The sequence below is a fragment of the Mastacembelus armatus genome, chromosome 5 (assembly GCF_900324485.2).
Source record: "Mastacembelus armatus chromosome 5, fMasArm1.2, whole genome shotgun sequence".
NCBI lineage: Eukaryota > Metazoa > Chordata > Actinopteri > Synbranchiformes > Mastacembelidae > Mastacembelus > Mastacembelus armatus.
In genome coordinates this window covers 24,632,438-24,658,112 of record NC_046637.1, presented here as the reverse complement: position 1 = coordinate 24,658,112, position 25,675 = coordinate 24,632,438, and the positions used below count along the sequence as shown (strand labels likewise).

The 25,675-nt window shown below is 39.2% G+C and overlaps 1 protein-coding gene across 3 annotated transcripts; it reads right to left on the bottom strand.

The window, feature by feature from the left end:
- Positions 1 to 1,438: 1,438 nt before the first annotated feature.
- On the bottom strand, positions 1,439 to 25,675 carry LOC113129971 (vitamin D3 receptor B). 3 transcript variants are annotated; one of them, XM_026306249.2, is made up of 11 exons: positions 25,452 to 25,673; positions 25,038 to 25,157; positions 24,714 to 24,787; positions 14,993 to 15,140; positions 13,849 to 13,979; positions 12,338 to 12,534; positions 11,833 to 11,932; positions 11,081 to 11,261; positions 9,016 to 9,167; positions 7,721 to 7,837; positions 1,439 to 7,161 (listed from the first exon to the last, which is right to left on the bottom strand). In XM_026306249.2, the coding sequence occupies exons 4-11, from the start codon at positions 15,136 to 15,138 to the stop codon at positions 6,908 to 6,910; spliced, it is 1,278 nt and encodes a 425-aa protein (XP_026162034.1). In that variant the 5' UTR covers positions 15,139 to 15,140; positions 24,714 to 24,787; positions 25,038 to 25,157; positions 25,452 to 25,673; the 3' UTR covers positions 1,439 to 6,907. The 3 variants fall into 3 exon arrangements, with proteins under 3 accessions (XP_026162034.1, XP_026162035.1, XP_026162036.1); XM_026306250.2 differs by having other exon boundaries at positions 25,456 to 25,673; XM_026306251.2 differs by lacking the exon at positions 24,714 to 24,787 and having other exon boundaries at positions 25,452 to 25,675.

Genomic DNA, 25,675 nt, shown 5'->3' with positions numbered 1-25,675 from the left:
TCTGATGGTTTGTCTCTATAATCAAAACCTTTCACATTGCACTAATTTCATAGTTAGTATAAGTGTTGGGCTCATATGTAAAATGGAAATGAATCAAAATGTGAGTACCATAATAATATGAATGGGATTTGGCCTGTTTCTCAATAGAACAGTATCACATGAGGATGCCCTAAAATCTGACTATCGCTGGTTCACCTTTACACACCTGGACAATGCATGAAACTGACACTTTGCAGCAGCGCGTATTGTTGTTATAAGGCACCATGCAGCCAGAAATACATCCACTGCGGAAAGTACAGGGTGTTCAGTTTCTTCCTTTCTCTGTTGTGAGATAATGCAGCCAGAGCCCTCACCTAAGGGATGTTGCTGCAACCAGAGCCTCTCTTTTCCTTCATCTAACCTCGTGCACAGATGCAACGGCTTAGCAGACCACACGAGCGCAACCTTATCAGCAGGCAAAACAAGTGCCTCTGCTTTTTACCAGAGCTGACAATTAACTGTCGCACAATGACTGGATTTCTCTGATAACCTTTTATTTGTTCCTCCTGCACATCACCAGTCATGCAGTCTCATTCTGGACACAGCCAGCCAGGGAGATGTGAGCTGAGGTGAGCTTAAATCTCTTCTGACATATTGTACATATGTCAGATATATCCCGATACCAGCCTGCTGTGTGTATTAACCAGCACTTTTGTGTTTTCTTGCACACACCACATCTTTGTGGTGAGGTTGTTCAGTATAACCTAAATGATCTTGTTTCTGGCTGACATCAGTTTTGAATCAGAGGTCATTAGGTCAAGAGTGTGTAAAAATGTATCACTAGAGATAGTGCCCTCTGGTGGCCATATGATACATTTCAATGAGAAGGAGAAATGAGAATTGCATGTTAGAGTAATCAAGTCCTATGTCCCAAAGTGAAATGTAATTGTAGTTTAAAGAAACAAATGAATGCATCCACGTTACTATATTACATGGTAATGTAGTAACATTGATGCTTCTCTGTTACAGTTCAATGCATTGCTTGTCATTGGAACAATGTGCCTGGAATTTGCCCTTTCATTAATATGTCACACTGTGACTGCAAAGTTTTCTACTTTAACAAATTCAGTATACATGATTATTGGTGGGTATGTAGTATTTTATACCACAACTGTATTGAGCACACTGAGCACAAAATTGTCCTGAATGAAGTTCTGTCCTATCTAAAATTATGTTGCATTTTGAAAAGTGATAAGTGCACATATCTCTTGTCACTAAGTCCAGTGGCAGGCACTTTCTAGTTTCATTCAAAAAGTGCGACTACACAGACATCAAAACGACATACAGCACATTGATGAGTGGAAAAGTATTTTTTGTACACAATCACCTCCTGTAACAACACACAGAAGCTCATACAAATGAAGTCTTCTTAAAAAATGAATCACATGGAAGCCAAGTGCTATGTACAACAGTTTATTTTTGATTTCCAAAACATCTGACAAAAATAACATTACATAAACACCAATTTATAATAGAAAAAGAAGATCTTTGAAAAAAAAAGACACAAAAGATAAAATGCAATTACATTAGAATTTAGGTGATTTAAGTTTTTTTGATTACTGGAGCCATATCATGCTGACCTACACAGGCAGTTTATGGCTAGCAGATTCATCAGTATGCATGTGTTACAAACATTACATTAAGTGCTTTTGTTGGTTCAGGCATTTCAATTGAATGTGGCATGATTTGGGTTCACAACGCAGGGTTAGATCTCAATGCCAAATGCTAATCTTATTTCTTATAAAAGATCAATACACACGGCTGACAGAGTACTAAGAAGCTGATCTCAAACTCAGACAAGCTTTCCATTCAAAATAAGCTGCGGAACATTTGAAGCCGGTTTTGTTGACACCCTCCCCTGCAGTAAAAGGGTCATATTATGGCACGCAGCTCAGGGTAGATGTGACCATGGCAACACTGTTCCTCAGTATTCACTAATCAAAAAATTATCATTCAGTGTTTACCTGAAGCAGTTTCACATGAATACAAGAAAAAAAAAAAAAACCCAAAACACTTGGTTTAATTCACCAAAGTGAGTAGTTGCTTCATTAATATGATACTAGGATCTGAATGGATTTTTTTAAACCAATAAGCAGCACTAAGTTGTGTACATTTCAAAAGACACAAGGAGATTTGTGATGATGCTTTGGACAAATGTCCACATTATGTAGTGTCAATAACATGCAACTTAGTGTCATTTGAGATAAAAGCAGCATTGCATGGATACTGAGGATTTCACCCCTCCTAATTCCCCTTGTGTGAAAAAAAATTGGCAGGGAATGATGAACGTGTGGGAGCAGACTTCAGGACAGAAGGAGAGGTGAAGACACAGAGACGGTATGGAGGAAATGACCAGGCAAATAAGAGAAACAAGCTAAGGGTGGCATAATACAAAACAAAGACCATACTAACAGCAACAAGCAGAGCGCAAAAACACCTCTTGTTTCTCCTACTGCCACAAAGTCTTACAGGTTGTTCCTTTTATACACCTGCATCCACTCCACCAAGTTCTCGTCTTCAGTATGCCTTTTACAACTATAAAGGTAGCTACCAGCAACATGGCAACGTGGCTAATTGCATCTGTTGCTAAAAACCTCATAGATATCCCAAGGACAGAGCAAAAGGATGAAGATGTAGAGAAGGATTTCACTTTTGGAGTAAATGCAACGTCATCGAAGTCCGTCTGAGCCCCGACGGTCAGAGCAGAGGCACTATATTAAAAACACTCCAGGTATTTTGTGCGTTAAAAAAAAAAAAAAAAAAAAAAAAGGCAATGCTAAGTCTGAGAAGGAAAAAAAACTGTACAAAAAACAAACTATGAATGACTTCATTAGCTGGACTCTCCCAGATCTGTGAGATATCTCTGAGGTAATCAGTGAAGTATGACTCATTAGACAGCAATAAATACCAACATGAATACAAATATTACAAAAGTAAAAACAGAGGCGAATGCTTAATGCTAAAGCAAAATCTGAGCTAAAGAGGTAGGTTTTTTAGGTAGATTATGGTGTACATCCATTGTGGACACTCCTTTTCAAAAGAACTACATTAAGTTGATTCCATTGCAATCCCTGTCCTAATAGGAGTAAGAAAAAACAAAAGATTTGAAAGCCTTTGTGTGGGAGATGGCCAACTGTTTTCTGATATCATACATTTTACAGACAGGATTTGTAATGGCAACAATTATACAAAAACTTCAAAAATGTCTACTAACATGATAAACTGTAAAGCTTGCTGGTGATCATATACCATGAGTTGTATATTGCAGGCACTGTTACTGTGGTAAGTTGTCAATACTGAGGAAATCTGAACAAAGATGGAGCCATCTAACTAGGGGTAGATGTTTTTTTTCCCTCAGGTTGCAGTATTTTAACAGACGCAGAGTTAAAACATACAGATACATACATACAGATGCACTGAGCAGCCTACCATGATAAAACCAAACAGGAAACTCTGGGAATATCTATCTATATATCCATCCATAAATATAGTTAAACATATATATAGTTAAAAACACACCCGTGGTGTGTGTGTCTAGCATGTCATCTTATGCACAGTGTTTTTAGGTGAGGGAATAAATGCAGAAAATAGCCCTAAAAATTTTTTATTACAAATTCATAAAGGGAAGCAGGGGTTGCTTTATATACCTAAAGTAATCTGTCCCATGATGCTGTATGGAACTGATTAAAAACAACTTGTTGTGGCTATGTGATGCATCCTCAAGACTTTCCTGTTTGGTTTTCAAATCCCTAAGAGCAATTCCTCTTTTACCCTGTTCTTGTGTGGAGGGAACATTCCCTGTGGCACTTACATGTTCACCAAACCTCTCACTGTATTAAACATACACAAATCAACACCCCATCTCTATCTCAGAAAACAAAGCAGAACGAAATCAAACCAACATCTACATATACAAGTATGTATTCAGAAAAAAAAAAATCATCTTTTCAAAACTTCAGAAGTCAGTGTTCAGTAACCAAGCACATCATACCCCTCATCATACTGACATATGATACATATGAGTGGTACTGCCTCAAGACTCAAGCCTAAACTACCTTACAGTTCAATCACAGCAGGGGTTACTGAATGTGTTATACTGATGGAAAAAATTGGAATTTTATCAATTTAAAATAAAATCACAATTGTGTGCAAAACGGGGTCTGAATACTTTCTGATGAACCATGTGTCCAACAGTTTGCAGACTGTCACAGTGACTGATAATGAAGAGTTGGAATAAAGCCACAGTGACAGAGGTGTACCCATGTGGGCTGAAGAGATTAAAGCAACACAACTTTCTCACAAAGGAGTTGTTAGATCACATCCAGCTCAACAACAAGGCTCTCTCTTTCACTATCTTCCTCTAAGGTCACAGACTAGATCACAGACTAACCCTGATCTGCTGAGATGAAGAAAGCTCTAGGTCTGACATTGGAAACCTGTATAGCCAATCACAGGAACTGATTTAACAGATTTCTTCTGTCACACAGCGAACGGAAGTCACAAAGAAAGTTTCTAGCATTTGTGTCATCTCCACAAATGATTTCCTTTGAGCCAAGTTGCTTTAGTGAAGTCAAGGCAGGAATTAGACTTAATCCTTCTTTGAGGAACTATCCTAATATAAAATACATATAATTACAAATAATTTTACCACAATCCCACATGCAGCAAGCCATACATTACTGGCCTCTAAACCTAGAGCGTTTAAATTCTTTTGCCAGTTTGGTTTGTTAGCTGCTGTCTGATGAAGCATAAGCCAAAGATGACCGACAGCAGAGAGAAGGCATATGAGTTTTCTATCTTATACAAGCTTATCGTCCAAAAGCCATAGATAAATAGTATATGAGTTTAGTAGATTATACAATAAGAATATTCAAGGCTCTGGAGTCATTGTTTTTGATGTACTGTATCAGGTGTATAACTAGCTTGGTGATCTGTATGGCTTATATTAGAGAGCAGCACAGTATGTTTAGCTTGTCCTCTTTCTGAAGATAAATCTTGAAAATTAATCAAATACATCAACCCACCACTACAAAAATAACAATTTGAATCAAATACACAATCCCCATTAAGCTATTCCTAACTCATTCTTATCATAAAACATGATCAAAGTCAAAACAGAAAGCATAGTGTCTCAGAACATAGGAATAATCAAAAACAAAAAAAGATCAATATTGTATTTGCATATATATTTTTGAAAAAAATGCCTTGAGAAATATCTATGTAGCCCTATGTACAGCTGCAGACATATTTTATATATATATATATATATATATATAGAGAGAGAGAGAGAGAGAGAGAAAGAGATCTGGTATTTACATGATGCAGCCACAAGAGGGCTGCGCAGCACACATCATCAAACAGGAGGGCTTGAGTGTAGAGGTACACACCGCCACTACAACCAGGCCCTCAGACATTCTAGAAAATCCACTTCCATGTCAGAAATGGAAGGGCTGTGATATCTGTGGAGGTCCGAAGCAGCTTCCCAAGCTCTCCGCCCACTGAGCTCACCGTATACCGAGGAGGAACAATTCATGGAATTGTTTTTAAAGGTGAAATGATGTGAAAAGCACAAAAGCATCCATTGCAATTACATCCATACCTAAGCCAATTCTGAGTATGGTGTGCAGCTATATATTAACAAGACAGGCCCCTTGCATTGGCGATTTACTATTCCAGTTGGATTTGGCATTTTAGCCCTTTAAAATCTGTTATAGATGCTGTATATCAATACATAGGCGTACATAGTAGCTTACATAGTAAAAGGTGGTATAACAGTGCTTAGGATACATGTGGCAGCAATTACTCATTTACAGGGAAATAAACAATTAAAAGTAACAATGAAAAACAATTTTAAAAGACAGCAAGATGTCATAATGCAGGCTTAAATTGACTGACACAGTTAGTGGCTAATTCTCACCTCAAAACCAAGAACGCCCAAAATCTTATCAAAACTTCACTAAATTACAGCTTATTCTCTGTAATTGTTACAAATTCTCAAAATAAATGTAAATAAAGACCATTTCCTTCATTGGCTGTGAAGCTAGTCAGACAACTTGTGTGAAACCCATGGAGCAGTGAGATTTTTTTTAGGAACTGGAAGCTTTTTGAGAAAGTTGTTGACCACACCTTTGGTGAGAGGTGAAAGGCATGTGTCTGGAATTATGTACAGTCATATACACACGCTGCCCTGGACAGAACAAGATGCAATAGGTAAAGAATTTCAGAAACATCAAACAATTAATTAAACAAAGTAATGTGCAGGCACTGCTTTACACTGAAGAATGTCCTCCAAACTGTATCTAAACTGTTCTGTGTAAATTTAACAGTTTCACAATAGGTGGTGTAAATATAAAACAACCCCAGTAAAACCAAGAGGTAGCTCAACTGAATGGCTAAATGAGTAACTGAGTATGTTGGTTGTGTTGGTGTATGCATGAAATATACACACACAAAGTGTCCTGGCATTTGAAGCAGCTATTTGATTTAAATACAGACAAAAATCACTGTATATAGGCAGAAGTACTGTATGTATAGTTTAATTTGTATTCTGTGAAGTTCCCTTGTTACTGTGTCTCTTAACATCTGATTGCTCTCCATTCATCCTACACCTTTATACCAAGACTTCTTCAGACATAACACATTAAACCACACATTCAACAACACACACAAACACACACACACACACACACACACACACACACACACACACACACACACACAGACGCACATGACTTTCTTCTCTCCACTCTCATTATACTTCACACCTACATCTAATCCATCCAGCACATCCTTAGCTCCCTCCTTCCATTTTTACCCCTGGAGTCTTCTCTCCAGCTTCCATTCTATCACTGAGGTTCAGGGGCAGCCTCTAGGAGACATCGCTGCCGAACACCTCTAGCACCAGCGGGGTGAGCTGCATGCTGTGCTCTGGCTGGAAGGAGAGTGAGCGGTACTGCTTGGAGTGCTCCTCATTGAGGCTGCGCAGGTCAGCCAACTTCTGGATCATCTTGGCATAAAGCAGCCGTCCTCCTGGGTGGTGGAGTCGGATGTAGGCCTGCAGGGTCTGTGACAGCCGGTCTTGGAGGGCTTCAACTCGGGCATGATCCTGCACTCCTGGCCGGTCTGCAGCAGAGGAGGGTATAGACTTAAGACATTTACACAATGACATGGTATTGAAAGAGTATTAACAGTGTTCACATTGATTTATCACTGAATAATGATGTCTAATTGTAAAATACATAAAATTGTATGATCTTTTTACTTGTATTTCTAACATTCTGGTCAGGTGGCTTGCTAATTTAGGTCAGGGAGGGCACATTTATGCATTGCTAATGAGATCCCTCATGGACATAAAGGTATACAAACATGCATTAGTTAAACATGCTTGCATAATGATGCAAGTATAATATATGCCCTTTATCTTTTGCAAATGCATTCCATACATGGCAATGTGTGTTCAGATACAAGCTAATGCTCAAAGGAGACATGAAACCCTTCAAGCAGTTTAGACCTGCACCTCAGTGTGATTCATTCTGAGTGACAGTTGGCAATAATGCTTTGAATATTCTCTAACCATAATGAATATAGTCTATTGGATAAAAGAGGCACACAAGATCACTCATAAACAATTCATGCTGACACTCTGCATGTTTCTTTCTCGACACAGACAGACCTACAGTACCTGGAGAAAGCAAGCAGATGGCCATAAGCAGCACATGTTCCTCCTCGTGCAGGTTGAGCTTCTTCAAGCCCACTTGGAACTTCACAAGTGGCTCCAACAGCTCCAGAGTGTGACCAGCTGTGGAAGAATCAACACATCTTTACTGACAATATATACAATATCCTACATACACAATAAAGGCCCTCCAGGGAGTGTCACCATCCTGCTCACTCATTATTTCATATTGCCTGAATCTGAATCATCTTGTTTAGTAAATGCTGTGCAACATCTGGGATTTTTTTCTCTGAAGAACTAAATTTGAACTGGAATCAGCATTATCTCTGTGTACATTTCTTAGATGTGTTTATCTATGTAAAAGTGGAAAGGAGAAGTCATATACATACTGATCAAATGTTTTCATCAGCTGTCAGGCACTGCCATGTTCTCATTTTATGACTGGAGCTGTGTATTGAAATTCAGTGCTTTCTGAGCACTGACCAAATTGTACCTGTGGCATTAAATAGGCGCCATGTGCTATGATCACATAATAAATTAAATCCAGCTACTTGGAATAATTACGTATTTTTACACTGTATTTTATTTGGACGATGGTTAATCATAGTTCATATTAGGAAGATATTATGCATAATGCAAAAACTAATTCTGTACATATCTAGAAACTTCATAATTGTAGTGTATGCATTTTAATGATACAAAGCAATGACACAAAGCTTCAATATAACTGTTGCTACATAAAAAGAAATTCTTTACATTTATTTTCTACAAACATTTGCATACTACTGACTACCCTATAAGAAAATACATCTGTATTTCAGTCATATTCATGTCAACTAGTCAGTGATGTTTTAAAAAAAGAACACAATAGAGCTGCTTTTCCTAGTTGAGACAGTGGTTGTTTTATGTGCTGAGCAGCCAGGAGTGACATTCTTGGGTTGATCCCAAAGAGAAGGGGGTTTGTGTGAAAGGCAAATGAAAACCATGCCCACAGGGGCTTCTGCAGATATCCAAGCCGAGTTTTGCAGAAAAATATGCATTAGCATCCTTTTCCTATGAGTGTGTATACAGGTCATTGTCAACAGCCTTATCTGTAGTCTCAGACTAGTGATCTGGTCACCTCCTTAATGCTGGGCTGATTCTGTTGAGCTCTGAGAAGTGTTAATGTGTAACAAGAGTCTTTTCTTCAACAACACATTGACCAACATGCATATATATCATCTTAGCTATAGTCCATAGTCCTTGACACTAGCTTGTCTTCACAGCAGTCAAACTGTAGACATGGCAGTGTTTACACTGACCTTTGGTGACATCACTGATCTGGTATTTAAAGTCAGGCGCACCACAGCTCCAGGACATGTCTTCCAGATTGAAGCTCTGATTTGATCGCAGCATGATCACCTCAATGGCGCTTGACTTGAGCAGGGCAATCTGGTCTTCTGCACTGAGCTCTCTACAGGGTAAATAAATAAATAAACAATAAATAAATTAACTAGTGAACTATTAAAAACTGAGTTCTCAAACAATCATGATCTAGTGTTGTACATGTAATAAATCACAGGAAAGAGATCCAGCAACATGTGAACAAAAAGAAAATATTCGAATGTCGCATCTGTGCACTGCATGTGTTTATGCCTGGAACATATCAGTTCAGCAGTTGTATAATTCATTTCAAAGGATTGTGCTTATCAATGTGTTTCCTGACTACAGGTTCATGGTCAGTCTTTACTTCACAGCCTTTATCAGATATATGGTGTGTAGGGTAAAAAAAACAACACCCAAAGTTACTTTCTGTTTGCTTCCTTCTGCTGTGATTGGCCAATATGTATAAGAAACTCATTTAATAAACATTAGTTAAACCGATACCACATTAAGCTTTATTACTTTTACAGTTCAAATTCTGCATCTAGTATAAATGTATTTTAATTATAAAGTAAAACTACTAGCAGGATATGAAACGTGCAGATCTTCTATAGAGGTCTGGGGTATCTTTTTAGGGTCAGGGAGCAGGTCACAAGTGGATAAGATCATAACATTCCAGCGGTAATCCGACCACGTCTATCACACATTGCCATTGGGAATGACAGCTTTCAGGAAATACAGGACCCAACTTGCTTTAGCCTCGACTCTGGTGTGACCCTTGAGGCACAGAGTGTGTGTCCCACACAGACAAACATGCTGGAAGGCAACAGTCGCAATGTGTGGGGAATGAAGGTGGGGCAGTAACAATGAAAAGCCCTGGGCAACCACTATTTTTGCCTTTAAAGTCATGAATAAGGCACTGACTTGAGTCTTACACAGGTATATTATTCTGTTCCGTTTGCTCTATTCTATTTTCAAGGTTAGGATATCATATTCCCCTTTATATCACTTAAGAATTAACCTAAGCTGAAACAAAAAGTAGGCTTTCTTCTATCAGGTCTATCTATCCATCCATCCATTTTCTATACCCGCTTTTTCCTGAAAGCCAGGGTCACGGGGATCTGCTGGAGCCTATCCCAGCTCTCTCTCGGGTGAAAGGCAGGGGTACACCCTGGACAGGTCATATCAGGTCTATCATTTGCTCTTAAAAAATGTGTGATCCTCAGATAAACTACCTGAGGGTGCACCTATGAAACAGGCAGGTGGCTGAATTGGCACCAGAGGAATGTTTTCCTCTACAGTTAGACAATCACCCACATAAAGGGCCAAACTTCACACTAACAACATGACCATGGCAAATGTATAACCTTGCCCAGTGAAGTAACAACACAACATGTAAGATTTTCCACAATATGATATCTATATGTAATATTCATTGTATCGGTAATCTGTGGCCTTCAGACCACAACCATCACTGTGGCACAAACGACTAATCCAGGAGAAAAACAAGTAGGTGTACAAAGTCTTCACTACTGATTTAGGTAAAGAGTCACTCAGAGTCATGCAAATAAAAAAAAAAACATGATGGGAGTTCTTTGTACAGCTATGTTTAAGCAAAAATGTTTTTTGCCAGAATAATCTATTTGGTTATATAAGCAGGATATTTCTGAATGCAAACAAAAAAAAAAAGAAAGAAAATCTAATAAAAAGAAAGTTCTCTGGAAAAAATAAAATACATAAATGTGAACAGTTTCTTCTATCCTTATCAGTGTTATGTCAGCTCAGAGTAATAATAGATGGCTAAATGAAAGGTCAAACAGTCAGCTCCAAATAAAAAATAGTTCAGACTGACAACAGATTTGTAAAACATGTCAATATTTTATAGTAATTATTTATGCTAATTAACATGGCAATTTTAGTATTTGAGAATTTAGCAACACCACCTCTGTCTGTCAAACTTCTGACAGACACAGAAAAATGTTCTCCAGACACATGCAGACAAACCTGAAACCAGGGATCATCTTGGCAAAGCCGATGACCTTCTGGATGCTATAGGAGACAAGGTCAGCAAGGTGAGGCAGCATGGAGAGGCTGGAGCCTTCCTCCTCACTGGATTCAGGGCTGCTGCCCTGGTCCTGGTATATCATCAGCAGGTTGTTGAAGTTCATTTTGCTGTCTACAGACTCTGCAGTGAGTGAGATAAAAAAAAAAGCAGAGCAGAGAGGAGACCACAGGTGAAAGGAAAAAGAGGACAGGAGGGAGCAGAAAAGAAGGGAGATGTGTGTTCATACACAAAGAACAACAGTGTCAGGCTATTTCACCATGAAAGTGCGATAGAGAACAGATAAAAATCAGGTAATGGAACGGGCTTGTTGAGTGAAGGGATCATCTGATCATGTCAGCAGAGGTGAGAGGAAAGCTTAGTTGACAGTTCCAACAACATGTGAAGCATGCAGAGCTGGCTGAGGTTGTTTTGAGTCACTTCTACCCGCTTAGTGTTGGCAGCGGGCCACTGTGTTCACTCCATTAGTAATGGATGCATTAATGAACTGATGTTTACAAGTAGGAGTCAGGTATCTGCAGGGTACAGGTTATTCACAGAATTTCCACTGGATTCTCAGTAAAACAGAGCAACAGATTAGCAAAATTATGCAAACCACTGAACTGTATAGCTATTTCGAAGTCAAGTATTAACTCTGTTGATATAACTTCTCTCAAAACACATGCACAGTGTTTGGACACTGTGTGTTTCTTACCTGGTGAGTGACTGAAGGAGTCAGAGGAGGCATCAGACAGAGAGTGAAGAGAGGCAGCTCTGCTGGCGCTACGGGTCACTGGGCCATCACGCACAGGAGGCTAGAGAAGAGAAAAGACCCCAGACAATCTGAAATAAGTCATCAAATAATTAATTATGGAAATTAGAGATGGTGAGGATAATCATACAATAATTTACATTCATATAGCAAAATATGTCATTGTTGAGTATGGCCACGTGTAATTCACGGGGGCTTTTCTGGGGTAACTATACTACAGATTAGATGTCTGAAAGAACAAAAGTGTCTGAGGGTAATTCAGTTGAACCAACACTCAGATGATGTGCTTACTAGGCAAAAAATAAGACATTTTTGTTAATATTTGTCTAACAGAGGTGATACACCAGCTTCAATATTATACAGATTAAAATGAAATCTGTGCAATTAGAAATAACTTGGATTGAATCATGTTGATTTGATGACAAGGATAGTGCATAGAAAGACAAACCCTAAAGCGGCCAAAGTCAGAGTAGGAGTCATCATATGTTTTGTGGTGCGCTTCCACAAGTGTAGCGATGACTTGGCTCTGCTCCTCAGTGAGCCGGGGACGCCGTGCCTCTCTTTCTGCTTCACGCTGTGCCTCCTCCTCCTTCCTCCGTTGAATCAGGTCCTTCTTTCTCTGCACTTCCTCATCTGTCAAAATGACTGGAGGGGCCATAATAAAGTACCAAAGAGGCAGTGAGAGTTACAATTGTGCACACAAAGGAAAAATACAGACTTTCAGAGAAAAACATGTATGGAGAATAAAGTTGTATACAGTTGTGTAAGAATGGCATTAATAAAACAGAGAAGGAATCACTTGGAGTAAAAGCAGGGGAAAAAAAAACAGGAAAACAAGATAAAACAATCACAATGACAAAACACAGGTATATCACAAAAACTGGTGGCTTTTCTGTATGCTCTTGTGTTTTACATTGTGATGCCAACTATGTCAACGTGGTGTTCAGTGGAGGGGGGTTGTTATTCTCTGGAGGAAGAGAATGGGAGGGGACAGTTCCATATGGAGACCCCTGCGGCACTGAACAAGTGAATGCATTGTCTTTGTTCTGTTCACTCCTTGTTGTTCTAGCCACTGAATTAGCTCATAGAGTCAGAGTGAGAGAGAGAGAGAGCTTGGTCTCAACAACATGCTGCTGTTTTTGCAACAGCAATGCGACTGGCTCCTGTTCACGTACAGTAAATCGCAGTGTTGGTGCCACCACTCTTGTGGTATTCCCAGAAACACCCTGGGCAAAAACATTCAGCTGGAAGTGAGAGGCCTTCTCTTAAAAGAGGCCCACGGACAATATCCGGACATCAGTAGAAGAAACTTGTACCTGCTATTTACAGAGCATGAAAATAAACAAGACTGTAGAAAGAAGAAGCCTTACTAGATTGTACATAACAGCAGGTGTTTAAACTTCAGATGAAGTATACTTACTGTATACAATGTGGGGAGGCTCCACTAGTTCAAACAGAACATGTAAACACTCTAATGAGGGCAAAGACCCTGAGATACTTGATCTCAGTCCAAATATTTAAAAAAAAAAATGAAGAGGGAAAGTAGGCCCCCAAAACTGCAAACAGCAGCTGCGTAAATTCTGGTATCAACCCAAGAAAAAGAAACAAGAAAAGATGATTGATTTCATGGAACTTACCTACACATGCAATAATTAATGTGTATATTGTCTAAGTGGGAAGGTGGTCTTGGATTAGTCTTAGATTAGTCCAGGTTATAATGATCATTCACATTTAACACTTTCTGTCCAGGAAAGTCCACTGGTCCAATTATTCCATCCAAATGTTTTATACTAATTAATCACATAATTTATAAAAGGAACCATGTACTGAACCTAATGGGTCAAACTGGAGTAAACCTACAAACTCTAAATATCTCCATTTTTTAAATATAGTACCAGTAATAAACATGGGGTATGGTTAGAGTATTGCCCTGACATATGGGCCACCTGACATACTTACACTCTTTCATCATGCCAATGTCCACACAGCGTTTGAGCCGGCATGCCTGGCAGTGGCGCCGGTTGTCCTTGGTTATGGTGCAACTGCCGTTAAAGGGACATGTGAAGTTGGCCTTGCGCTTCATACTGCGCCTAAATAAATGGTATATATTTTACAGTCTTTTAAAACAGGTATATCAGGTATACACAGATATATCAAAGTATAAACATAAAATATATGAACAAAAATTCTAATAATACCTGAAGTTACTAACAAGAATGTAGTTAAAGGCTCTCTGTGTGTGGATGAACTATTTCAAAAATAGATTTGTACAAAGAATTTTTGTCTCTAACAAATATAAAGATGTAACAATGTTGACAGTATTTTGCACAAACAATAATCATGGCAGAACTGGATAAATATTTTTTACCCTTCAAGTCTGGGACTGAGTGAAACATAAATATGAATGAGGGCCAAAGAATCCAGGTGTAAAAGAGGGGTCTTGCTCGATGCTGATGCAAAGTATAATGATTTAGTCAATGATGGACATGCATGTATGAACATTTCTAAACAAACGAGAGCGTACACACACACGCACACACGCACACACACACAGAAAAGAAAAAAAAAAAGAGTTCAAGCAAGGGCCACCCCAGACACGAGGAAGGAGATTATAAAACACTTGTTTTTTTCATGCTGTCCCTTCAAATATCAACACTGCTGACAGGAACAGCCACAAATGAACGGAAACATCAAACACACAACTCCACAAAATCATGACATTCTAGTTTTGTCTTTGATGAAACTGGAAAGTTGTGTATAGCAATGACCAAACAGCAGCCAAAAAATTAACCATAGGGTCGAGCTCATTTGTATTCTCTACCTACCTTCACTAACATGAATGTTATCTATAGTTGTGTGTGTTCTTATGTAACTGTGGGTGGCAATTACATTTAATGTGTAAGTGTGTGGGTAGTCATTATATATTCAAGTTTAGACTTGTTTGTATGCTAATGTGTATATATGTCAATAACTTGGTCTACATGCATCTTTTCATTTTAAACAGGATAGTATGCATTATTGTGCTGTCTGCACAAAGCCTACTTATTGTGTGTGTGTGTGCATGTATATGTATGTCTGTGATTTCACATATGCATCTCTGTACCTGAAAAAACCCTTGCAGCCCTCACAGGTCATGGCATTAAAGTGGAAGCCGGTGGCTTTGTCTCCACACACGCCACAGATTCGTGGCATGTTCCTATCAAATTCATCGGGGGCCAGAGTGGATGTACTCACAACTGTGGGCTCCATCACTGAGGAGAGGGTAACGAAGGAAAAAAAAAAAAAGAGGGAGAGGGGAAAGGGTGAAATTAGCTTCAGATTATAGACAGTAGTTGCTTACTTAACAATCTTAACTCCAATTAGTACAAAAATTAAAGATTTGAATTAGGTTGCCAACTGCCAAGATCTTATGTATGTTACGTTTTAACCTTAACAGGGCATCATTTCACAAGATATCTGGACACATTAATAACAGAAGCCAGTGTTCCACAATTAGAATTCTTTTTCCATTTGCACTATTACACATTTTTACTGTACTCTGAGAGTGGCACATGTTTTTCCATCTGTGTCCATACCAACTAAACACTGTTCCTTTTTGGAGGTGAACTCAACTCTGCTGCTTTGGTGCTGGGACAAGGAACTGGACCCACATAAATCAAGTGGAAATCCCTTGCTCCGCAAAATGCTGGATCTGGGTTATATTTGATTACATCGTGTTCTGAGTATCAATTTCACTCAACAGTCTTGTGAGAGGATGAAAAAAAGCATGTCACAGCAAGGCTAGCATCCTAATAAACAGACAATCACTGTCCTTTTCTTAAAGCTCTGTTGTTCTTTTGTTTTCTTCCACTGCAAAGTGAAAGTAAAGCAAATGGTGGAAAGCCAAGGAAGGCAAGGTGAGGGCAACTAAGCTTCAACAAACCTAAATAAAATTGCAACACAAATGAGTTATGGGAGCTGCTGAATAATTTCAAATTTGACGGAGTTCTCCGTTGTTAAGGTCTAATTAAATGACACTGTTCTAGTTATATTCCTGTACAACAACTGGGCTCTTTTTTTGTTGTTGTTGTTGTAAATATTATGCCCAGTATGCCCTTAAACCAAATTCTGTACTTGGCCAATACTATTACCAGGACATTTAGTACTTAATAAAACAAAAAGGTCAAAGTAGAAAGAGACAGAGGATCTAGTCATTCCTTTACTGCTGCAGGCATCATGGACAACGGTGGCTGAAACATCTATAGTATGTTGATATTTTGTACAAGAGCAACACATGCTTCAACTAGAAACATCCGACATGGCTATAATGTCTAGAGTAAAACAGTATGTGTGCACACGACTGGGAGCTGGAAGCAACTAACAGCAAATATTTGTGAAGGGAATTCAGCAGATGGGACGACATGGGTGCTGATAAACAATAGAACAGAGAGAGACTCATAGGCTGATGGGCAAAAAGTTGAGACTGGTTGGCTTCTTGTGCCCCTCAAGGAGTAAACTCTGGTCAGCTAATGTAAAGAAAATGCAAAGCAGAGCAATCATTTATTCCATAAAGGCAAGAAAAAACAGATGCAGTGGTCTAACAATGTTCCAAAACATGACAAATTCAAAAATGTATTTGCACACACTAGAACACTGTCACTTTTTAAAGTCACAGTGTCAAACTTTTAATGAGCAGTGTTTTGCTTTAATGATGACATATTATTCCAGTGCACAACTTTCACACTCACAATTACACACATGCGTTGTTTTTCTGAGAGTCAAGTTGAAAGAGTTGATCCAAAGAACCTTAAGATTCATATAATGTCTTCGTGACAGTGCTACATTAAGATTTATGCATTAATACATCAAGATAAGGCCTCTAGGCTATTTACTATATGACAGCACTTAATTAGACCTTAGCCTCTAGGCTATTTACTATATGACAGCACTTAACAAGGCAATGTAACGGATGTAACAACATTTGCAATAATGTCAGTTGAACTGCTGGCCAACCTCTAAACCTCCTGCTGTTATGGTGTCAAAGCCCCCTTTTCAGTGTACTTGCAATCTGTGTCCCTAACCTTTTCTGGAATGACTGTAATCAAAAATTATTATTTTGGTGTTGGCTTTGAAGTGCAACAGCTGTGCAAACTGCCACGGAACATGGAAAGGACAATGTGAGATGTCCTCAGGAGAGAAAAAAAAAGTCTGGTGAGGGATGGTCATCCTCACATGCTATATTAAAATAACATGTGCTGGAATCTAGAGAGGTTATAGATTACATAGCTAATTAAATCATCATTTAATCAAGTTGTACAACACTGACCAAAATAATTAAGACAGGCCTATTGTAAAGTATAAAATCTGTTCTACTACATGCAGGTAGAATAACCCTAGCAGGCATTCACACTCATCACTCACTATGAACCAACACCCATTTGCTTTACTATATCAACTGATCACTGAAGTCAGTCCTCTGTGACCGCATTCAGCCTTGACAGCCCATTACACTAAATGCACAGCAGTATTGAGAGAGTGCTAAATAATGCATCACGTTATTAGACCAGATCTGTACTCATTCCAATCTTGGACACGTAAAGCCAGGGAACAGGTTTTGAGCTTTAGACTTCAACCAAACACCTCGCTCTTAAAGGATATTCATCATGTGTTTGTCGTATTGTGGTATCAATCTGATCTGCCATTGCTGTAATAATGCAGAATATTACTCCTGTCTCTGTGTTACGTTGGCATAAAGACAAAGAATAATTAATCCTTAGTCTTACAGTGCTGAGTCCAGCTATTTGATGAGCAACTTACTATAGATTTTGCACCTGATTGCAGCATAATAGAAGTTGCTATGTATAATTGTAACATTTCATGAGAAGCAAATCACCTAGTGGGATTATAAAACTGTTTTACCAATTAGAACATTACTCCCATGTTTTGACTCGGTCAATCCAGCAGAAAAGCCATTGCCACTGTATTAGTCTACTTCTAGCCCAGAAACTTCCAGCTGCTTAACGGCAACTAATTAAAACAGAAATAACCTCTAATATTAGCAATAATGGAAATCAAATAGTTTTTATAATATAAACTCTGAAAGGAAAAAAAGCTTGCCTATTTGACAGAATGAAAAAAATTGGATGTGGTAAATCTCCATTTTTTTGTGGGGTGACATAAAACAGGATATGGGGCTGGGACTTTAAATTGGAAAAGAACGAACTTGATTAGTAACAGATCCTGACCTCAAAGCCATTTTCAGTATTATGAGACCGTAAAGCCACAGTTTAGTCTGTAACTGTTTATGAGCACATTTGTAGTGCAAGGTAAAGGTTTTAAATCACATCTTATGCAAAAATTTAGCTAGTTGCTTTAACAATGCTATTCAAATAACTGGTTTTTATTTTGTCATATTTTGTTATTATATGAACTTGTCTTCTCAGGTGGTCTTTTCCCCACAGTCCAGCAGCTACCAGTCTAGTTGACAGTACATGAACTGATCAAACAACAATCCAGAAAGTGTACTTAAAGAAAGAGAGAGTGAGCTCTTAAATGTTGGTTTAGAGATTAATCCAAGGCAGTAAGTGTTTAATGACATGATTATTTTAAACAGAAGCCAGCACACTTAGGTGTGGATGATGACTGTGATATATATCTGTGTCAAAAAGCAAAGTACAAAACAACAAGGAAGACAAAACATGGACCATTACAGTCCATGGGAGTGACACTTTAAAGCTATCCACTAGACGTATTCCATATTGCTTCTTTATTGAAACAGTTATGACAGTGTTAAGGAGTGATTGCATTCAGCTGAACTACTGCATACCGAGTAAAAATATATCAGGTTAGACGTAATAACATTTAACTTGTTTATACTGAACATCACTCAAATTTGAACTTGAAGCATTTGTTCTTTAGCAGTATATTTTTCTCTGGCTTCTGTAATCTTTCTCCCATGTCACTCATGAGAATACCACATGGGAGGCATGTTTTCACTCTGCTTATGTGTCCATTGCACTTCACTATGCAGACAGTTCAGATGAGTTCTCAACCACTGCCCTGTGAATGGCAATTTTCTGTTTGCAGAGAAAGGATGTGCCATTCTGCGGAAAGAGTAGTGTATAAGGAGAGAGGGATGTACTAGAGAAGCAGGATGGGGAGGGGACATTGGACAGATCGAGTCAAAACAGTAAAAACACAGAGATGTATACACAGGAATAATGAACAGGGCAGGCGTGCCCTCTTTGTCACACAAAGCTTTTAGATGTAGATACAAAAAAGAAATAGTATGATAAGAAGGCATGAAGCAGTGACTCAAAGAGTGGCCATCAACACAGTCTTCTTTTGTCATTTTAAAAGCTGGCTAAAAATACACAGTCCTAAGCCACTTAAATTACTTGCTAAATATAAATATGTCTCTACTATGACAGCATCGACAAATTATCAGGGGAAAAATGATTTACTATTCATGCTGGATTCACATTTATAGTATGATTTATTTCTGTTTGTGCTGGCTCACTCCTGTTTTTAAAACAAGCAGCTAATTCTGGTATGTATTGTTGTTGAGTATTCTGTTCTCAGTTATGCATTGTCTCTGTGTGACCACATATCATTGTCATAAAGAAAAATCTGATGGCCAGTCAACTAAATGATGTATGAGAAAGACTGGTATTTGTCCATTCAATCATAATGCAAGTCTCTTTTTGGCAGAAAAATTTCAGATTGAAGGCATTAAATGTGTAGGATGTGGTAGCGAAGCCCTCCTCACCCAGAGAGAAACATCATAGAACACTAGGACAGTCACTCTACAAAGGTCGAACAATTAATAAATAAAGCTGCAACCAAAAATAATTTTCTTTATTGAGAAGAAGAAAGACAGAAAAGCAGCAGGTCCTCATGAGAAAGAAGCTAGAACTAGGATATGTTTGGCAGTTCACACTGAACAACAGATGCTGTTTAAGTTTCCGCAGAATGATGCATTGATTAATTGACCCACCCCTTTAGCTCTAGTGAAGGTGTATAACGGTTAACATGTTAAAATTAAGAGAAGAACTGAGCCAGTTGTATAAAACACGTGCCGTTTGCAGTGATCACTTCTATCCCTCCACAACTGAATCAATAAATAGCATAAGAAAAAAGTGAATGGACTTTATCTGAGAAAACAAGTGATGAGGGAGTGGAATTTTGGAGTCTCTGACACAGGCGCACAGCCTGATGAGCAAGCCATCAGGACTGCTGTAATTATGCACAGAACCACAAACTGACTCCAACTTGTCATTTTAACTGGGTGGTGAAAGCTGCAAAATAAAGACATTACTGCAATTTTAGTGGTGTAGCTGGAGGAGAAGCTAGGGAGTTTCCCCATTCTTTTAACCCAACAAACTAGCCGAGGGAGAACAAGTGCTACTTAGCATGCAGTGGAGCAGTGACTCATCTTTTCCTCCTTTGATTTATTCACATTATGGCTGAAATGACACGCATGTGTCTCATAATTCAGGAACTGACGTTAGAAATGTTCCCAGCTTGGATTTAGAGACATGACACTATTGGCAGAAGACCTAATGCAAAAGGTTGATAGGTCATCAAATTCTGATATAAATGGCATAGTTCTGTTGGTGGTCTGGACTGCATTAAAATAAAAATGTCTAAAAGACTACTCATCGTGTCATATAACAGAATATCTTTAATAACCTGAGTCTGATCTACAGTACATAAGAAGCCCAGGTATTTAATATTTATTGATGAACATCTGGCAGGGTTTTTTTATGTCAGTGAAGGTGAAGCATGGAAGATGCTTCAAAAAAAAAAAAAAAAAAAAAAAAAGTTTGCAATATCTATAGAACATGACACAATCTGTTCCACATTTGTCAGTTTAAACTGTATGCACATCCCAGTGTCCCAAATGGATACCTCCAACTTGTACCTTTTAATTAGTTGACACTGGATGTCAATCAATGTAAAATTAAGTCTCAACTACAGGTGGTGTAAACCTGAGCAACAGAGCACAGAGACCGGTGAAGTGCTAATGTGAGGAAGAGTAACACTTCATGCCAGTGATGTTACATGATAAGTGTAGTGGTTAGAATATAGTAATTCATGAATCCATGTGTTCCTGCTGCTGTTACAGTATCTCCAGGGAATTTAAGGTGCTGTAAGACATTCACTCAGAGATAAGTGGCATGGTGGTCTATGGCAGGGGTCCAAACTCACTCGAAGCTCATAGGCAGCTTCTTTCTTCTATCTACTTGCGATTTAATTTCCAGCTGCACCACTCGCTAAGTATGTGATTACCAAACAGGAAAAAGGCTATTGGTTTCCTTTGTAAGGTGCCCTGTCACTTACAGAAGAGACATAAATGAAACATCAGCTGTGAAAAAGATTTGGAACACAGCCCAGATGTTAGATTAACTTCCATCAAAGTCAATATCTAATGATTATAAAAATGTAACTTCCACCAAGGCCAACCACCTAACAAACCTAATTAAGTGGCACCATTAGTGCATGGGTGTTGAAATGAAATGTAATTTAGAACAGGGCAAAATATAACAACGCAGGTAAAGAGGAGGATCCAGACAGTGTTTGAAGGAGAGATCATTTTAACTATACAGACATGCAGGAGAGAGAGGGGAAAGTGGGAAATAAAAAACCTCTGGCATCATGTCCCAAGAATGTCAGCAATGAGCTCACAGACCACATCCCAACACATAAGAGTTAGAGTCGGAATCACATCCAGACCTATAACAGCATTAGAAAAAAAAAAGAGGGATTGCTGTGGAATGCCTCAGTGAGGGAAGGAGGTCTTCTATGACAGTCCAATGAGCATCCTCCATCTACATCACATGATGCAATCCTGCAAATGGTTCTGAAATTGTTCCATGCTGCCAAAAGTTTCTCTTAAAGGGGAAAAAAAGTGAGAGAGAGGGACAAAGACATAAAGGAGAAAAGTAAGACAGAGAGAAGTTGTGAAGAGAGTTGGCAGAAGGGAGAAAACATAAGGCTATGTGCTTTACTGCATACCTCTGGCTGGGTCACTATGAGTACAGAATAAACATAATACAAATCAGATCTGGAATGACCCAGGCTGCAGAGAGAACATGTAGATCTAGGCTCACAAAAATAGAGCAGAGAAGAAGGTGGAGAAGGCATTTAAAGCAGGGGAAAGGTCATAGTGAAGAAAACAAATAGCTTAAAAAACATGATTTGTGCTATTAGTGACAGAAGAGATTTTTATTCAAATCTATTTGGTGTTAAGAAATTTCTTTAGGAAAAAAAGGAAAGAAAAAACAATGCACAGGGGAGAGCAGAAAGACCCGAGAAACAATGGACAAAAATAAGACAATGTGGACCTAACAACAACAAAGTACTGAGTCTGTAATGCAGCTAAACAACTGGCTGAGCAGACTAGTCCAGTCCTGTCCCTTCGCTTCCCTCTCTTCCATTCTCCACCCCACGACAGCTTTTATGAGTCTATCTCATGCTCTCTTCCTACAATCAGAGGGAACATGTTACAGCGTCCATAACAGCACATGACAGGGTGACCTGTGCCCCACACAGGATGGAATAAAGTGGGATGGACATGTTTGGGGGTGGGGGGGGGGGGGGGGGGGGGGGGGGGGAGGGTGGGTGGTGGAAGTGATGCCCCATGTCTCGTGTCCAGCCCTATGGTCTCTTTGCCTCTGCACCACCCTCCAAAACCCCTGACCGCCCACCAAGGCCCCACTGCTGGCCTGCAAGGGAAGAGAGAGAGGCAGTGACGGCAGCCTGCCCCCTTACGCTGGGCCCCTTGCTGGACTCTGGAGAGGGGAAAGAGACGAGGCAGGGAGAGGCCCACTCAAACACACACCAAAAGTCCGGTTTACGTCTATGCTGAATTTGACAGAATGTACATTCTCAAACACACAGCGGTGTGTATGCAGAAAGCCAACTGGACAGAACTAGGCGGACAACAGACATGTGGGTGAGGTGGGTGCAAATACACTTAGCCCACAAGTCAAAGTTATATAACATATAAAAACTCTGTTGGAGAATAAACTAAATAGTAAAATAAAAAATAATAATAAAATACAAAATAATCATACTAAATATACAAATAAATGAACAACTCCTCGCCTTTAAATCAAATGAACTCAACTTTTAACTCTTGCTTTCCATGAAAAAATTTTACTGCTTGACTTTAGCCACGTGATGGGTTTGGCCTAGAAACCAGCAAATATACGGCATAATTGAGGACCCTAAGACATTAGAGGCCACACACAAAGGCAACTGAACATATGAGGCAAACAACACGTTTGGACAGACGTACATACAAGTGGGTCTTTCCAGTTAACTAGAGTAGCCTCTTTCTTTCTATAGGGTTACATGCGAGAGGAAGCAACCAATTACTGTAGTCACGAAAGGGGGGAGGGGGCGGGGAATTTCACTGTATAGGAGACCTAATGGACTGTACCATCACCACAGCACACAGCTCCATAAACAACCTGCTACATATAGGGTCAATAAAGACACAAACTGAGCCTACTTCATTGCTTCCTATTGCAGGCCTATACTCAGTTCTGACAAATTAACTAAAAATTAATTAGAAAGCTCAAGCACACTCTGTTCTCATTTGTACAAGGTCTGCAGTTCCTTCCTAAATAATACAGGTTTGCTCCTAAAATTTCCACATCATTTAAATTCAGAACATATGTGACCGTTGATCTTAAGGTAGCTAAGATGCTGAGAGGGGAAACCGCATTTATTTTTTTCTTAACGAAGAAATGAAGCAGCTGACATAAAAAAACAAGCTACCTGCTATTTTTCAAGTGTCAAACTGTTTCATAAACAGAAATGGATATGTGTGAGAAATATAGCGTTGAGCTCACTGGAAACATAGGTAGGAATATACGCCTTTTGCTGCTGGCTGTAGTTGGGCCCTTTGGAATCACTTTCACACAACTAGCAGCAGAGGGAAGAGGTGGAGATTGCTTAAATTTCAGACGTAAGAACCACAGGTCGCTCTTAGTAATTAATGCTGTCATTGTCAGCCAGTGGCTCTGTTGTCCATAACTGAAGTGACTGTTTACTGTGTGCATGTTGTGAAAATTACTCTGTCTATGCTCAGATAACTGCAGGACATGGTCATAGACGGGTAAGTTGTACCAGTGCAGTGCATTACGTGATGAGCTCTGAATCCTGCACTAGTTTAGCTTATCAGTATTTTGTCATTATCAATACAATAAAATATGACTGATATTATAGCATGCTATAAAAAGAAAAATAAGCCGATATGAACATGCATAATTCAAGGATTTTTCATTATATTAACTTTATGATACAGTCCTTGTTTGAACAGAAAAACACCCTCTACCTATAGGAATTATACTGACAGATTCCTTTTAGGTTTTGCAGATTTCATTACACAGTCCTTACAGTCAAGCCTCAGTTTAGACTTTTTAGTAGTGTCACAGATTTTGGCCATTTTTCACATCTTGACAATTCACATTAAATTAACTAAAGCATTTAAAATACTGATATTTGCAATTTAGACGTGCATTGTCTAATCACAGTGATATTACAGTCTTATTAAATGTAATATTTACAAGTGCTCATATATGAAGTACTACCTTAATCCTCAGAGATTTATTTCTAGATGCATTTTCGTCGTGAATTACTTTATTATAAGAATGCAATAACACTGCAATACCTGAAAATCAGTGCAAAAATGTCTAATCTGAATGCAAAATATGTAAGCATTTAATTACATGTGAAAATAAAATTTCACTCTCTATGTTGATAAAAACAGCCACAGTAACTGTATACACAAGTGCAGCTCGCTAGGTATGATTGAAAAGCAAAAAAGGTCTCACCTGAGGTTTTAGCATGCCCTTTTTCAATAGGTAAGACTTGAAAGCTTTCTTCAGTTTATCCCAAGTTGTTAATTCTGTTCAGTACAAGAAAACAAGGCACGTCGCAAGTTACTAAATGGTCCTTTACCCTAATGGTCGACCTGCTCTGTTTATGTAACTCTGAACTATTTTCAACAACTTACACACTCACTGGTAGTAATCACAGAGAGGTTAGGGAAGTAACGTTAGTGTCACACTGACTAAATATCTGCTATAAGTGCTACATACTGTGATGTCTTATGGCAGCAAAATGACAATGTTTAATTTTGCAAACGACTTTCTTACCTCAGCTCAACTTTTCCCCATCAAGACAGAGTTGCTTTTAGTTAATCCTCTTTAGTCGCAGTTCTCCGTCGGGTTCATTGCAAACCGTGTCCCCTCCGTGTGGACTAGGCTAGGTGAGCTCTGAGGAGAGAGGACGGCGTTGGACTAAACTCAGAAATGTGAAGAGACTTAAGAGAGAAAACGTCAAACTCGTACGCCCTTCCAAACGCTGGCTGACACAGCAGCGTTGGTAGTAGCTAACGTTAGCGTGGCTAGCAGGCGGTTTAAACCCTGTATCGCGGCACCAAGTTCAGCCAGCCTATTAACCGTTATGCGGCCGAGGGCGTCGTAAAACCAACTGAAAAGGGTCGAGGCGCTGCTGACTGTAACTGACGGGCACGCGCACGAGCTAACGAGAAGAAACCTCAGTCACACCTACGGTAGTCCGACGAGAAATATCGCTCCTTCTCCAGAACCCAAATAGATGGCCATTACTTTTTTGTTATGCACCGCCCCCTCCCCAGGACCTCTACGGGAAATAGGGATCCCCCTCCCCGGCCCCTCCGGTAACCAATCACAGGTGGGCTTGGCGTGTCTCCCGTGTTCTGGTTGGTGACATTTCCGTTCGGCCGAGCTTTGTTTGGCCGACTCCGGTGCTC